Source organism: Malania oleifera, chromosome 10 (assembly GCF_029873635.1).
Source record: "Malania oleifera isolate guangnan ecotype guangnan chromosome 10, ASM2987363v1, whole genome shotgun sequence".
Classification (NCBI taxonomy): domain Eukaryota; kingdom Viridiplantae; phylum Streptophyta; class Magnoliopsida; order Santalales; family Ximeniaceae; genus Malania; species Malania oleifera.
This window is the reverse complement of record NC_080426.1, coordinates 8488308-8503651: the sequence shown is the minus strand read 5'-3', so window position 1 is coordinate 8503651 and position 15344 is coordinate 8488308. Positions and strand designations below refer to the sequence as shown.

Sequence of the window (15344 nt, the reverse complement as noted above, 5' to 3'; positions counted from 1 at the left end):
CCCCCTCGGCATACCACCTTTGAATGCCCCTATCTATAACATTTCTCACAATAAAATCCTTGCTTTTCGTACCTCACTTCTTGCCAAATTTTATAATTTGCAGAAACAACAATTGGGAAAACATCCACTTGATTTTCCAATAAATCCATCTCCACACACATTCTCGCACCCGTAGCCCTAGTTTGATTAAGCATAGCATTGTCAGTTCCCAGGTATCGACCAAACCTCGTGGCTAGAATTTGTAAACAATCAGGCCTGTACATGTGCATCAGAAGACCAGAGAGAAATAACCATTAAGGGGCCAAGGATGGTTCCTGCTTCAGGTTGAAATCCTTTGTCCATTGAAAAAAACGAAACAGAAATCCAGACAAAATCCTTCCTTCACGAGACCATCCATGAAGAAAATCTCGTTCATTCTTCATCTAAACTAGTACGTGAAAATCATCCATGAAACTAAAAGAAGGGATCTCCAAAAGGCCCCATGACTTTATGATATTCAAACGGACAACGTCAATGGATGGTCTAGAGCACAAAAATTTCAAAACCAACACAAACCAAAAATCTTCCGCCGCTTTGTTCATCTCAGTCTCAGAGAATATAAAACCAATATCTCCATCTACATCAACTGGATATCTCATGGCTAGTTTGAAAAAGGAAGATGATAGGTTAACAGCATGAGGACGTGATACTACATGGGCATACGACAAAGGTCTTGAACCACCTTTCGAAAGAGGCCCCACTGGTGGAGAATCCCCCAAAGTGCTGGCAGGCACCGCCATCGACTCCTAGACAGTAGGCGACTTACTTCAAAGAAAACTGAAGAGAGACATACCTGATAATGTTTCAGAGTACCGGTAGAAGAAAGCTTACCGAAATTCAAAGTCCTGGAAAACCAGCAGGCGGCGAAGTGGCTTCAAAATAGACTTGATAAAGTAGTTTGGGTCGGATAATCCGTGATGGATTAGATGAATTATTGGGTGAGAATATTACAATTCATATTCGACTTATTTAAGTTGCAGATTTATGACGGTTCAAATTAAATAATTCATGGTGGATGACAGATAATTCGTCATTCTCATCCCTTATATAATTTTTTTTTACCATCTGATAAACACTTTATTTTTTAACATAATAACTGAAGTTATTTTAAAATTATAATTTGATAAAATATTAAACATTTAATAACTAATCAAAAAATTATATATACTTTTTATTTTTCAAAACATGAATTTAGAAACTTTTATTTTGATAACAAAGCTAAGTATTTAGATTTGAATTTGAATGTGGGCATAGGGTAGAATTAAGAGATGCATACAATGGTGCAAAAGTTGAGAATGTGAGACTAGACATCAATCAATAGAGTTTATGTTAATTGAATTGATGCCTAATAAGCATTAGCATATATAATTATCAATAATTTTAAATATTAGTTGTTAGCGTATAGGTCCCAACTAATAAAACTTATGCTAATTGAATTGATATCTAATAAGCATGAGTATACGAGATTATCAATAAATTTAAACATTAGTTGTTCACAAATTGCAATATATATAAGATAAAATTTTAAATTCGCGCCAACTGATTTATTTAGAGACAAATAAGAAGTTTAAACTTATTTAATATGCGAATGGCTATAAATTAATTTAAGCGGATAATTAACAATTTTAATCCACTGGGTCTACTTCAATTCTTCAAAAGAGGAGGCAATGGAGCGAGCGGGCCTTGTGCCGAACGCGCTCTCTCACTCTCTCTCAGGTTTGGGGTAGCGGTCCGGCATTTTATCATCACAATCGTCGTCATCGTGTTCTTCTTCTTCTCCAAACTGCGTTAAGTACGTATATTCAGAGTTTGAATATATTGATTTGCTTTCTGTATATGCTTAGAGCCCTATAAAACAGTGATGGTTTCTATTTGCACTTCAGTGGCCTCTGATAAAATCTGCTGCTTGAAGATTCAATTTTTTTTATTTCCTAAATTCACTTGTACCACGATGCACTTTAGTTCTTGCACTGTATAATTGTTGGTGGTTGTTGTTGATGATGCATGAAGAGAGCTAGCATTTGCGATTGCCTTTGTTGACTGTTGAAAATGATGTAAAATTGGGAGAGGATTCGTGTTGATTTTCACAGTTTAGGATTTGGGTTTTGTCATTCTGAGAAATTTTTACAAAACAAATGGCCATGGATCCAAAGTTTAGGATATGTAATGGGTCTATGAGTGGAGCCAATTTTAATGACGATACCATTTCGGTTCTCTCTGATGTGAATCATGTAAACGGGTTCACACTCGAACATACTTCAATAGATAGAAACTTAGTGGATCCTCCTCTGTTTTCCCCTGATCCAAATCCTAGTAATTTAGTCACGGGTCTGGTCAGCCATCAGGGAGAATTTTGTGAGGATAGTGACTTTAATGATGTAGTACTCAACTACATAGACCAGATCCTCATGGAGGAAGACATGGAGGAGAAGAATTGCATGTTTCAGGAGTCTTGGGCGGCGCTTCAAGCTGCTGAGAAATCATTCTATGAGGTTATTGGCGAGAAGTATCCTCCTTCACCCAAAGACCAGTTCACGTATGATCAAAATTTTGAGAGCCCAGACGAAAACTATGGTGGGAATTACAGTGAATGCAACACTAGTAGCTGTTATGGCAGTAACAACTCGGAAGATCCTTGGTGGAATTGCAATTTTGGTGAAGATACATCTGGGTCTGCAGAGAATACCCCTGCTGACTGGACTTTGCAATCATCGTTCAGTTTGCTGCGAAGCAGTGAGCCCAATATTGCAGATGGGTTTGTGGATTCTCAAGCAAACTGTTTATGGGATACTGATGTTTTTAGTCAGAGCGAGACTGGTCAGGGATTAAGTGGAGGGGTTGATGAAGCAAGCAATTTCCTTCCAAGTGCAGGTGGGGCTTTTGCTAATTTGAATGAAAATGTGTTGTTGCATAGTGAGCCAATTGAAGAAGCTGAGAATGTGGTAGTGGACGCAGAGAAGCATGGGAGTGGGTACTCCATGGAAGGGTCTAAGGGAAGGAAGAACCTTCATCTTGAGGACGTGGATTTAGAGTCTGAGAGGAGTACCAAGCAATCGGCTGTTTATACTGAATCAACTGTGAGAACTGAAATGTTTGATATGATGTTGTTAGGCATCCGAGAGAATGGTATAGCCATTCTACGTGATGCCTTGCAGAATAGAATAAGCAAGAATATGCAGCAGAATGGTCAGCTGAAAGCATCTAATGGTAGAAAGAACCATGGTAAGAAACGGGGAGTTAGGAGGAATGTGGTGGACTTGAGAACTCTTTTAATGCTCTGTGCTCAAGCTTTCGCAGCTGATGATCGAAGAACTGCAGATGAGCTACTAGTGCAGATCAGACAGCATTCTTCTCCCACTGGGGATGGGATGCAGAGATTGGCCTACTATTTTGCTAATGGCCTCGAGACACGAATAGCTGGCTCTAGAACTCAGTTCAATGCTGTCCCGTTTGGCAGGGCATCAGCTGCTGACATCTTGAAAGCTCACTATCTATTTCTTGCTGTGTGCCCATATTCTAAACTTGCAAGCTTCTTCTCAAATAAGACAATTATGCAGGTGGCTGAGAAAGCAACAAGGCTCCACATTATTGATTTTGGAATCTCATATGGTTTCCAATGGCCTTCCTTCATAGAACAGCTCTCATCTAGACCTGGTGGACCTCCAAAGCTACGTATTACTGGGGTTGATTTTCCCTTACCTGGTTTCAAACCAGCAGAAAAGATTGAGGAGACAGGGCATCGCTTAGCCAATTATGCACAAAGTTTCAAAGTTCCGTTTGAGTTCAACGCCTTAGCCAAAAAATGGGAAACAATTCAGATGGATGATATCAAGTTTGACACTGATGAGGTGCTTGTCGTGAATTGTCTATTTCGATTAAAATGCCTACTAGATGAGAGCGTGATGTTGGAGAGTCCAAAGGATATTGTTCTTAGACTAATCAGGAAGATGAATCCAAATGTTTTCATACTGGGTATTGTGAATGCTGCCTATGGCGTTCCCTTCTTTGGCACGCGATTTCGAGAGGCTCTGTTCCACTATTCTGCTCTGTTTGATATGTTTGAAACTATTGTGCCCCGCGACATTCCAGAGAGAATGCTGGTTGAGAAGGAGATGCAGGGGGTGGAGATAATGAATATCCTTGCATGCGAAGGATCAGCAAGGATTGAGAGGCCAGAGACGTATAAGCAGTGGCAGATCCGAAATCAGAGAGCTGGGTTTAGGCAGCTCCCTTTGAACAAGGAGATCGTTAGGATTGGAAAGGAGTGGGTAACGTCGTCAGGCTATCACAAGGATTTTGTAGTTGATGTAGATGGCCAGTGGTTACTGCAAGGATGGAAGGGTCGAATTATGAATGGGCTGTCTTCTTGGGAGCCTGTTCATTAATCTAATACCTGTTCATTGTTACTTGTGTAGGGCAAGATCATGATTTATCCTCATGGCAGATTTCCTCCTTTTCGTGCTCTATATGAGCTGCGGAGCTGGCATAGACTTGCTCTTTTGTGCATTTGTGGTATTGAGTTCTCTCTCTCTCTCTCTCTCTCTCTCTCTCTCTCTCTTATCCTGCTGCTGTACTCATTTAAGAACTTCTCACTAGGCTCAGTGGGAGAGGATTTTTGCTGCTGCAGTGGCGCCTTGTCGATCATCTGTGAAGAACCATGTTTTCCATATTATGGGGGCTGTGGCATACATGGGTCCGTTGGAAGAAAGATGAATTTCTCTATCTAATTTTTGTATGTCGGAAGATGGGAGATGATGGTATTGGGAAAAAAATGGGCGTCATTGGCATTTTGACACCTGCATTGTAGAACTAGTGATCATTCGTAGTGAGTCTGTGGAAATGTAAACAAAGCTTTGAGGAATTCTCACAGCTGAATGCACAGCTTAAGAAATTTTCAGTTTATGGCTTTATGCTGCTAGTTGGTGTTATGGCAGCACTGTTGCCCTGCCTTTGGATGGGCATGGGATTAATGTGATGACTGACTAGTGCTTAGTGTGTGTTTCCTCCTAATTGTTTCCTCCTTTTTTCTTTTGTTTGTTCATTCCCCGGTTGGGTAGGCGTGCTCCTTGCTCTATTTAGGAGTGGTAAAACGGGTCAAAACTAAACAGGTGACCTGTGATCCATCTGTCTAAACCGGGTTTGAGTTTAATACAAGTTGATCCGTTTATAAATAGATCAATCTGGACCCAACTTGTTCATTAAATGGGTTAGGCGGACTCGGGTCGGGTATGCGTTTATCTTACAATATATATATATTTAAATGAATCCTATCACAATGTCCCGGAGAAGGGTCTGGAATGATGAGAGATAATAGATATTGAAATATGAATAAATTCGCCACTAACCTATTATTTACCTTGGTGCGGTTAGAACCCTTATTTACTACTCATTGATTGGTCTCTAAACTATTCTTAGGCCAAGGAACCAGTAGTCTCAATTTGCTTTACCAGAATCGAGATCGGGAGTTCGGTTATGTGAGGGGAAGACACTAGCACCTACACACCTATTCTACGAACGGTACCTATTTAATTATGTATTATCCCTAATTTGAATTTGATGGCCTTTAATTAACTCCCATTTAAATAAATAATTAAATTAATAAATAAACAAATAAACAAATAATCAAATAAAATAAATAAATAAATACTATTTTTTAAAAAAAAAAAGAAAAAAGAAAAATCAAAATGCGATTTAAGAATGTCTAATACAACCTCCAAACGAGGGGATCTTGTTAGATAAACCCCTCTTAGAGCTAATACAGGTGAAGTTTGAAATGTCTCTTTACTCTTTTTGAAATTATTGGGATGCACCCACACAAAAACAAGTAAAGTCATCAACTTTACGAGGCCTACTTATGAGCTCGTCGACGAACTCCCTGTGTTGTCGATGAGGCCCTGTATAAAACTTCCGGGTTATTACGTCTAAAGTGTAACGTTGTCGACGAAGCCTGCTGCCTCCTTCTGTTTCCATTTCCCTCCCTCTTATTATTTAAATATCATTCTTCTTCGAGTCGTTACAGTCCTACCAATCCTTATGGGTTAGATCAAACCCCCTCAGGCTACACCTAGAATACAATCAGTGAGTATGAAATTTTACGTACAATTCAAGTGCTTCTGAACTAAGCAACTATGTATCGATTCAGCACAGTATAATCGATGCACACCAATAATGTAAGAACTATAAGTTCAGTGCTTTATGGGTGCAATCAACACTCAATATAATGTCTATGTTCAATCAAGTGCAATAAGTGTATCAATAAGCTAATCTTTGAAACTATGTATAGATGTAAATGTCAATCATAGTTTAGGGTTTCAAAGATTTCTACCAAGAGTAATCAAAATACCTCTAAAAATATTTTCTCAATATTCACGTACAAGAGATACTAAAAAAAATTAACTTGTGAAAAGATTTTTGCACACCCAAAAATAGAGTCTTGCAATAATGATGCAAAGACTCACTAGTTAAGAGATTTTCCTACACACAAATTTATTAAATAAAATCGGAGGAAAAACCTTATGCTCAGCTCTCAATCCAAAAATCAAACATACAACACAATGAGAGTTTCTTAGCAAATGTGAACGAAATTGCGTACTAAGGATATACTGTTAGTGAAGGTACTGTGGCGGAATCACGCAATAGAGGAGGCTTCTTGGGAGTTAGATACAAAATTACATTAGAAATACCCATAGCTTTTCAGAGAGGTTTAACCCCAGATAGATCAGTAGGCAACACAGGTAAGTGTTAGTTTTATTTGCAGGTCAGATAAGGTAGGTGTGTTTAGTTTGTTAGTGGTTTATGGTTTCTGTATATGAATGGCCTTGGGGGAGTTTGGTATGATATTGTAATCTCCCAAGACATTATATGTAATCATGGTATTCCTCCACCATAAATGAGGATATTTAAAAAACTTGGGATGAGACCGCTATGTGGGTGGTTACCGACTCTTTTGTAAAAATGGGTTGTGAGTTAAGGATGTGATTGGTGGTAGTTAGCAAATTTCAAGGACAAAATTTTTATAAAGGAGGGGGGGGGGGGAGGAATTGTAGAAACCCGAACCCAAAAAATAAGGAAATAAATAAGAAAATAAGTAAGGAAATTTTTTTAAAGACAAATAGCAGGATTTGTCGACGAAGTCCCTTTTGCATGTCATCGACGAAATTCAGGTGTCATCGACAAGGAAATGTCGAGAGGAATTTCAGGCTTAGGGATCGTCGACAAACCCCTCCTTTCGTTGACGAACATCCTTCTACAGTTCGTCGACGAAGGCACCATTTCGTCGATGAATGTGACCGGGTCAACGGTCTACAAATAAGAATTTTCATTTCTTCTTCATTAAGAAATCATATTTCTCTTTCTCTCTCTCTCTAGATTGGCGCCCCTCACTCTCTCTCTAGGATTCTTCGTCATTCGTCGCTCGAATTGACGATCGGAGGTTACCACGAGGATCTGGGGGAAATTCTTTACAAGTCTCGGGGAATGGATTATTGAACGGGGTCTGTAAGAACCCAAAATATGAAAAATGGGTTTAAATATTAAGAGAGGGGCAAAATTGGAAATTGCCCAAGTTAAAGGGCTATAAAAGGAAATTCTCTTTTCTTCAAAGCTAAGCAAACTTAGATTTTTATTTCTCTCTCTCTAAACCTCTCCCTACTCCTTCTCTTTAGAATTCTTCGCCGATCGTTGACGGAATCAGAAAATGGAAGCTACCACGAGGATTGTAGAAGGATTCTCTGCAACTTCTACAAATCGAAATCTCGTTTCGGAGATTTTCGAGTTTCGAGGTAAAATCAAGGTAAGGCTCGGTTTTCAATTCTGATCCGGTAGATTTGTAGGTAGCTGTCTTGTGAACATATTCTATACTGTGATTTGTAGGTTTTAAAACTCGGTTAGCTATTTAAGGACCTTGGAGTTTGGGATTTGCTTACGGGGTTAAGGTAAGGGGAACTATGTTTATATTGGTTATTTTTGAAATCGGACTCGGTGGAACTGTGGTCCACAGTCCTATGTGTGTTTTGGTTACTCATTTGGGGGGGATCTAACGGGAAAAATTATGAGTTTTTCATTATTACAGTTTTGGGAAAAATGGGGCGACGGGCTGAATCCCGGGTTTTGTTGAAAATCGAGTATATGTGTGATTTATACTGTGATATTGGGATGACTGTGCCTTGACTTTGTTTAAACTGTATTTTTTTGGAAAACCATGATTTAGATTACCGAATGAGTGTGGTTTGTTGGGTTATATGAGCATGCATGTGTGTGTGATATGTTGAAATGCTAATAAGAACGCGGTTCCGAAATTGTTCCAGGTACTAAGAGTATCCGGCTCTATATCCGAGGGCGTGAGCCTATTCCGGAAGATCAGGCCAAAGGGTGTGGATCCACCAGTTTAGCGCCGGTACGATGTCATGGGAGTCGGGGACTAGCCATGTGCCGGTGGCGCTGTGTTCACGGGTTGGTTACGGGCCAACGCCGTATGTAGCAGGTTTGCTTTGGGTCGAAGAGTGTGACGACACTGAGGATTACTGATCATGTGTATGTATTGTGACAGTGCTGTGTATAAATGGCCTCCGTATGTGTGCATGTATGCACTGTGTAAATTAGTATTGGAATGCATTTAACTGCGTGTATGTTGTATCATGATAACACTCAAATGCCACACACCGATATAATCTGTATTCTTCCTTACTGAGAGGTGTCTCACCCCTGCTGTACGTACATTTTTACAGGTCGTTTAGGTAACCGGAACTAGCTTCCTGGTGTAGGGAGTGTAGTGGCCGGTGTACCGCGTTTAGCGCTAGGTAAGTGCTAGGACTGTAATTTTGGTGGGTTGCCATTTTGGGATGTGTTGGGCACCCGTTTGTACGTTTTTGATAGAGCATTGTGTCTGCTCTTGTATAGACTCTGGTATGGTACTACATATGTATATAGATGACCTTTTTTCACTGCGTATATGATTGTGTTTGGATGTGTTTAGGGTGCCTAGGAATCCCACTGGGTCGGACCCTCATCTTTTGTACTGTATCTGTGGTGATTTGTATGATACAGGGACAGGTTAGATTACATTTTCACCCCTGGGTCCTATTTCGGGGTTCGGGGCGTGACAGGGTCTTTCCAGGTATCACCCCAAAGTTGAGCTAAGGGTAGAAATGAGTTGTTTATCTAGCGTATAATTGTTTAAATGGGGTGTATGGGCCTGGGGGTGTTTAATGGCTATTGTTTTGGGGAAATGTGTTTTCAGGGTTTTGGAGGCCGTGTTGCCGTGGGTTGGGCTTAGGATCATTGTAGGAACTCTCTTAGTAAACATGTAAGGGGATTAAGTTAAGTAAGGAGTTTTATTAAAGTTGAACAGATTAAAATGCTATATATGTATATTTATGTTTTTAGTTGTTATTTCGAAAACCAACTGTTCAAAATGGACTTTTCAAACCTAGGATATATAATATGGTATTTTGAGTAAAAATGAACAGTGGAAAGTTGGTTTGGCATTATAAACTAAATATATTGTGTTTCTCTGTTGTCTACGGGCTATGTTTAAAATACTGAAAGTGTGTGGCAAGTAAAAGATTTTATGGTTTATTGTAAAACTGAATTTGGGAATGATTGTGAAATATACTGGAACTGCTTGTGAAATACTAGAACTGTTTGTGAAAATGCAGGGATTTGATATAGCGGTTGTGAACTGGGTTTTATATAACGACTGGGGACCGGGATGTGATATAGCGGCTATGAGCTGAGTTTTAAATGAAGGTCGAGGGCCGAGATTATGTTCAGTGGCTATGAGCTGAGATGTATATGATGGTCGGGGGCCGAGTTTTATAATATGACTGATTTTTTTACGTAATGAGTTTGAAATACAGTTTTTATTACTTAAATTGCATGATATGTTTTAAGAACCCTAAGGACCAGTTATGTTATGAGCACGGTACCGTTGCTAGAGATTCAGTATTTGACCATGTGCGCTCACACTGTTCTGGATAGAAGTGTAGGATGGTCTCAGCCGATTGGCTTTAGTAGAGGGTGTACCTTCCCTGGCAATCTGAACCAGAAAATGGTAAGGCAATCGGACCCGCAAACAAGTTACGAATGCATGCAGTCGGTGTTAGCAACAGATAAATGATTTTGTCTGGGTTGATCCCTCAAGGCTCAGTCGAGCCTTCGGGCGGCACAACTCGTTCCGTGGGGGAAGTAAATGGTATTTAGTCTCAGGGAGTTTCTTTCATGCATATTTGTAGATTTATGTAAATTATGTTATTTATTTACTGAATTGTTTATACCATGGAAACGAAATGAATATTTTCAACTGTGTAAAGTGAGTATAAAGTAAATAACTATTTTCGGTGAAATGGAGGATAAATGTTTTCTGTAAACACTAAATGCATGTTGATCACACACTGATATTAACTTAATCTGCCTTACTAAGAAGTGTCTCATCCCAATATACAAATTATCTTTTCAGAATCATCTCGAGGTCGAGTTTAGTGAACTCCAGGACGGATTGATAGCCAATTAGTTTTTGTGAGTTTCAGTAAGAACTCTTTTGTATCTAAGTTGGGTTTGAAGTCCTAAGTATGTATTATAGATGTATGGACTGACTGAACCATATAACCTAGATTTGAACTCCCTAGAAATGAATAGCTGACTTCAACAAACATTTATACCATAGGCTTTATGGTTTGTATTATGACCATCGGAAGACTCTGATGTATATTAGTAACATAATACTCTGGTAATGGATTATGGAGACTATTTTATTTATTTCTACTGCATTTATACTATTAATTATGGTATTAGGTACACAAACGTCACTAAAGTAGCACCCCAAGCTCACGTGGCGAGTTGGGGCGCTACAAAAATGTTGCCTTATTTTTTAATTTTTAAAATTTATATATAAATGTCATTTTAAAAAATATTTTTTCATTGTTTTCTAGAATTTTGACTTTTTACTATACCTATGGGAGCATGGATACAAATCTTGGACTTTAATTTGTGTTGTTTATGATAAAATATAAAATTATATTGTATTAAGCTTGTTCCACAAGGGGACAAATTTAAATCCAATCTACAAAATCAATAATTGGAAAAACTACCTTATATAATGTTTGGAAAATTAAAATGATAAGTCTTTTTTTGTATTTATTTTAAAGTTTAGAAATAAAAAAAAAAATTGTTTTACACAACTAAACAGACTCTTCATTTTTCTACATTTTTAATACTAATTTTGAAAAGCTAAAAGATAAGTTAAATTTTTAGCTAATTTTTTGAAAAATAAATATGAAAAAATGGAAAATATTTTTCTCAACTAAACAGGTATGAGCCCTTAAGTTTTTTAAGAAAATACTGAATGGAATAACATAACAAAATTATTCCATTACCCTTGATTTGTCACGTTATTTTTTGCAACGTCATGCTTATTCAATCACTGTCAATATAATACATATATGTAATATAAGTTTACAGCCTGTACACGTAGACTTGTATTTATGCTTGGAGTAATTCCTTAGCTAATTGAACATTTGACTTTTTGGATGTCATGCAGTCAGAACTTAGTGAAGATTCACTTGCAATGAACGATTCTATCGATTATAATAAAAAAGAAGTCACAAAACGGTTTTCAAAAGTAGAAGAGGTCTTCGTTTGTCTTGTTTTGTAGTATTTTTAACTTTAAAATTTTTTTAAACATATATATTGTTTTCTTCAATTATTTTTTTTGAATTACAATCCGGATTTCCACATCTCCGTTTTACGATCCTCTTTATTACTATGGAAAGAGATGACATTATACAATTAATATTATTAAAAAACAATGAAGAAATTTTTTTTCAATACTTATTTATAATCAAAAGATTTTTCCTATTGAATAGTGACTTAAATATTGTAGTTATTTACCTGTTAATAACGAAGGCACATGACTCGATAATTACAGCAATTCAAACAATAATTAGTATACGACACTGATAAGTTATTAAATAAATAATTTTCATAAATTGATCTATTCAACATTATATAATTAATGACAAGCAATTTCCTATAAAAATTAGTCACTAAGGTAATAAGTACTGTTTAATTAGTCAATTTATTATTTTTGTTTATTATTTGCCCCACTGTCCTCTGGATGGAAATTAGTCAACTTGGTAACTCGTTTATTATTTTTGTTTATTATTTGCTCCACTGTCCTCCGGATGGAAATTAGTCAACTTGGAAACTCGTTATCAGATTATTTTCTTACTTTTTACTTGTTTCCTGGGAAAGTGACAAATTTACCACTTTATATTACAAGTGGTGTTTGATTTTTAGATAATCATTTGACTATTTCTCATGATGTTACTATTGCTTTGTTATTGGGTAAATAAGTACTCGGTTAAAACACTATTTCTAGGAGTATTTTTTTCCATTCTAAGTTGGTAAAAAATAAAAATATGATAATAGTGTTTGGAAATATGAATTTTAAATTTTAAATTTTTAAAAATAATTTATATTATTTTTTTGGTCTAAAATTCACATAATTTATGTTATTTTTTTGCTATCTTTTCTTTTTTATCTGATATGATTAAGGTCTTTAATGACATAACAACTTTTATATAACAGAGAAAAATTTGTAGAGGACAATCCTTTCATGCCAAATTTGAAATCTTCCAATCACAATATATTGTATTAATATTTGAACTCACTAAAGCGGTGCTAGACTCACATCATTAGGACCCACATAATATACCATGTTGTAATTAGAGGATTTCAAATCTTATGTACAAGGATAGTTGCAAGTTTTTTTTTTTTTTTATAATGAAAATCCCAACTTTATTGATAGCCCTCACTTATGGTAGAGGAAAATCGTAGTTACAAATATGTCACAAGGGATATACAAATAACTAACAAAACTGTTATCTTTGAAAACTTTGTAAAAAAAAAAATCAACATGAAATCTCTTTTCATAATCTAAATTGGTGTTACCAACTTTAGTTGTATCAGAAGCAACTCAATGATTTATGTGTTTTGTCAAAGTTAGCAACATTCATTTTGAATGTTTTGGGGTTGAAGTTTGGGATAGGTGAAAGGAATATGAAATTGAAAATGTGTACAACATTATATCTCGTTGTGTCATTTAGGCTCACTATAAACCTCTGATTGATCCAAAAAAAAAAAAAAATGCTATGCCAAACTTAACTTCTTCTATCTTTGCATAAGATTGATTAAAATAAGTCTATATTCGTAAGCATAATCTATTCACATTTATCTTGTAATCATTGTTAGCCTTACTCTTATTTCCCCAAAATACCTTTTTTTTTCTCTCTATTTTTCAGTAATAGTTACATGCGTGGTATGTGGCCCAGGAGAATGGGAAACGTGCTGTCTTTTATGTTTGCGTGAAAAAAAGAAAATTAAAAAAGAATGTATTGGAAAACGAAATTTACCATAGGAAACAGTTGTCTTCTTCGCCGCAAAGAGCCCAGATGTCCCTTCTTTCTCTGTTCTTTGCCTGAAATTCAGAAAATTGGAGATGACGAAGAAAACTTTTTGAACCCGGCATTTGCGAGGAAGCTCTACCGTTTTTTTATTTTTTGTATCTTTTTTCTTCAGGGAATGCCATCGGTCGCCGATTTGATGCAACGGCAGGCGAAGCACCAGACATCTGCGCTCTTAGCACCGTCGTTGACGACCTTAATCCTGTCGCAGCACATGGACAGCAGCACCGTCCCAATACCCAATTTGCCGGCAACACATGTTTTTAAAAAAGACAGAAGATGGGATGAGCAGAACTTTGGTTTCATATCTACACTTGCCAACAAAACATCATTTGGGGGGTTAATATCTGTAAAAATTAAGCTATATATATATATATATTTTCTGGAGCCCTTAAATGCATCAAACAGGATGAACACCTACCCTAAACCCAAGCTTCAGAGATTTTTTATGCAACACTAAAGTAAAATTTAAAATGAGATACCTTAAACTCTTCTCTAAATTTCAATTTGTAATGATAGAGTTTGACCCAAAGATATTGTGTCATTTATTAGTGAATTATGGCGCAAGCGTAAATCGCTCCGATTGTTATAATGTTGGCATAGATTGCTCTAGTCATCATAGAGCTAGCATCAATTGTTCTACCTGAGCAGTTGACTTAGGTGGTAATTGCCCTCATCAATGTTGGGTTCTAGTCTCCTTTAGATTTATAGTAAGTGATATATTTGGGGTATATCAGTTGTCCCCCCCTTCAGTTTCGAATTTTTGAAACTAACTTCCAAAGTTAGAAAGTTGTATTATTATTATTTTTTTTAGTCAAGCAGCTCTTCTTGAGGCATTTTGGGCTGCTTGTGGCTTCATGAGTTGTGCTATTCTTTTTTATCATTTCTGACCTAATGAGCTGTGCTCATATTTTGGACCGTTTCTGGGCCTCACGAGCGTTGCTCATCAGTTGAGCCGATTCTTCTTTGTCTAATGAGTTGTGCTCATTTTTTGGGCAGTCTTCTGGCCTCACGAGCATTGCTCGTCAGTTGGACCGATTCTTATTTGTTTAATGAGATGTGTTCATTTTTTTGGCAGTCTTTTGGCCTCACGAGCGTTACTCGTCAGTTAGGCCGATTCTTCCTTACCTAATGAGTCATGCTCATTTTTTTAGCAGTCTTCTGACCTCACAAGCGTTGCTCATCAGTTGGGATGATTTTTCTTTGCCTAATGAGTTATGCTCATTTTTTGGGCAGTCTTCTAGCCTCACGAGCATGAGCTGTGCTCATTTTTTGGGCTATATTTTCAGTAACATTTTGATAATTTATGATGCCGGGATGGTTGTTCAATTCGACAGGTTCTTGCAGTTTTGATTTCATTGGGGGTTAAAGATGTGAGTTCTGGTATTTTCAATATCAGTTAGGATTCTTAATCAGTTCGGGATGGATTTGTTTCAAAGGGTTTGAATGTGTATGCACCAAGTGTTCGATCATTCGTGGCAAAGGGAACTGCAAGTAAGCGTGCAATGTTATAGATTTCGCAGACTATTTTTGTGTTGTCTATGTCATATGTAGAGTCTATAAACTGAGATTATTCGATTGTATCCCAGTTGATTCGTGAGTCCCATGTTGGATGGGGTTGTGAGTGCAGTGACAGATTGAAGTTTAAGATTGAGATCAGCGAGATGTCTACCATTGACGACGGTGATTTTGTTACTGTTTATTTTGATTACGGTGTGGATTATTCAGCTGATTGGGCTCCAGGTGCTTGACTGAATGTCAATAAGAAGCTCAGTTTTGCTATTTGGGGTTTTGTCGATTACAGTTGCTACAATTACACAATTTCCGTGTGCATTGCAATTTCAA

The 15344-nt window shown here is 37.1% G+C and overlaps 1 protein-coding gene and 1 long non-coding RNA gene across 2 annotated transcripts; both read left to right on the top strand.

Annotated features, from left to right (window-relative positions):
• The first annotated feature begins 1681 nt into the window (after positions 1-1681).
• Positions 1682-8414, top strand: LOC131165306 (uncharacterized). Its single transcript, XR_009139531.1, has 2 exons — positions 1682-1831; positions 8346-8414. It is a non-coding gene; the product is annotated as an uncharacterized LOC131165306 (long non-coding RNA).
• LOC131165305 (scarecrow-like protein 14) lies at positions 1725-5040 on the top strand. Its single transcript, XM_058122965.1, has 2 exons — positions 1725-4551; positions 4636-5040. Exon 1 carries the CDS (start codon positions 2175-2177, stop codon positions 4422-4424), a length of 2250 nt encoding a protein of 749 aa, XP_057978948.1. The 5' UTR covers positions 1725-2174; the 3' UTR covers positions 4425-4551; positions 4636-5040.
• Positions 8415-15344: the final 6930 nt, after the last annotated feature.

Coding starts and splice junctions, on each gene's coding strand:
- LOC131165305 (XM_058122965.1), top strand. CDS start 2,175: ATGGCCATGGATCCAAAGTTTAGGATATGTAATGGGTCTATGAGTGGA.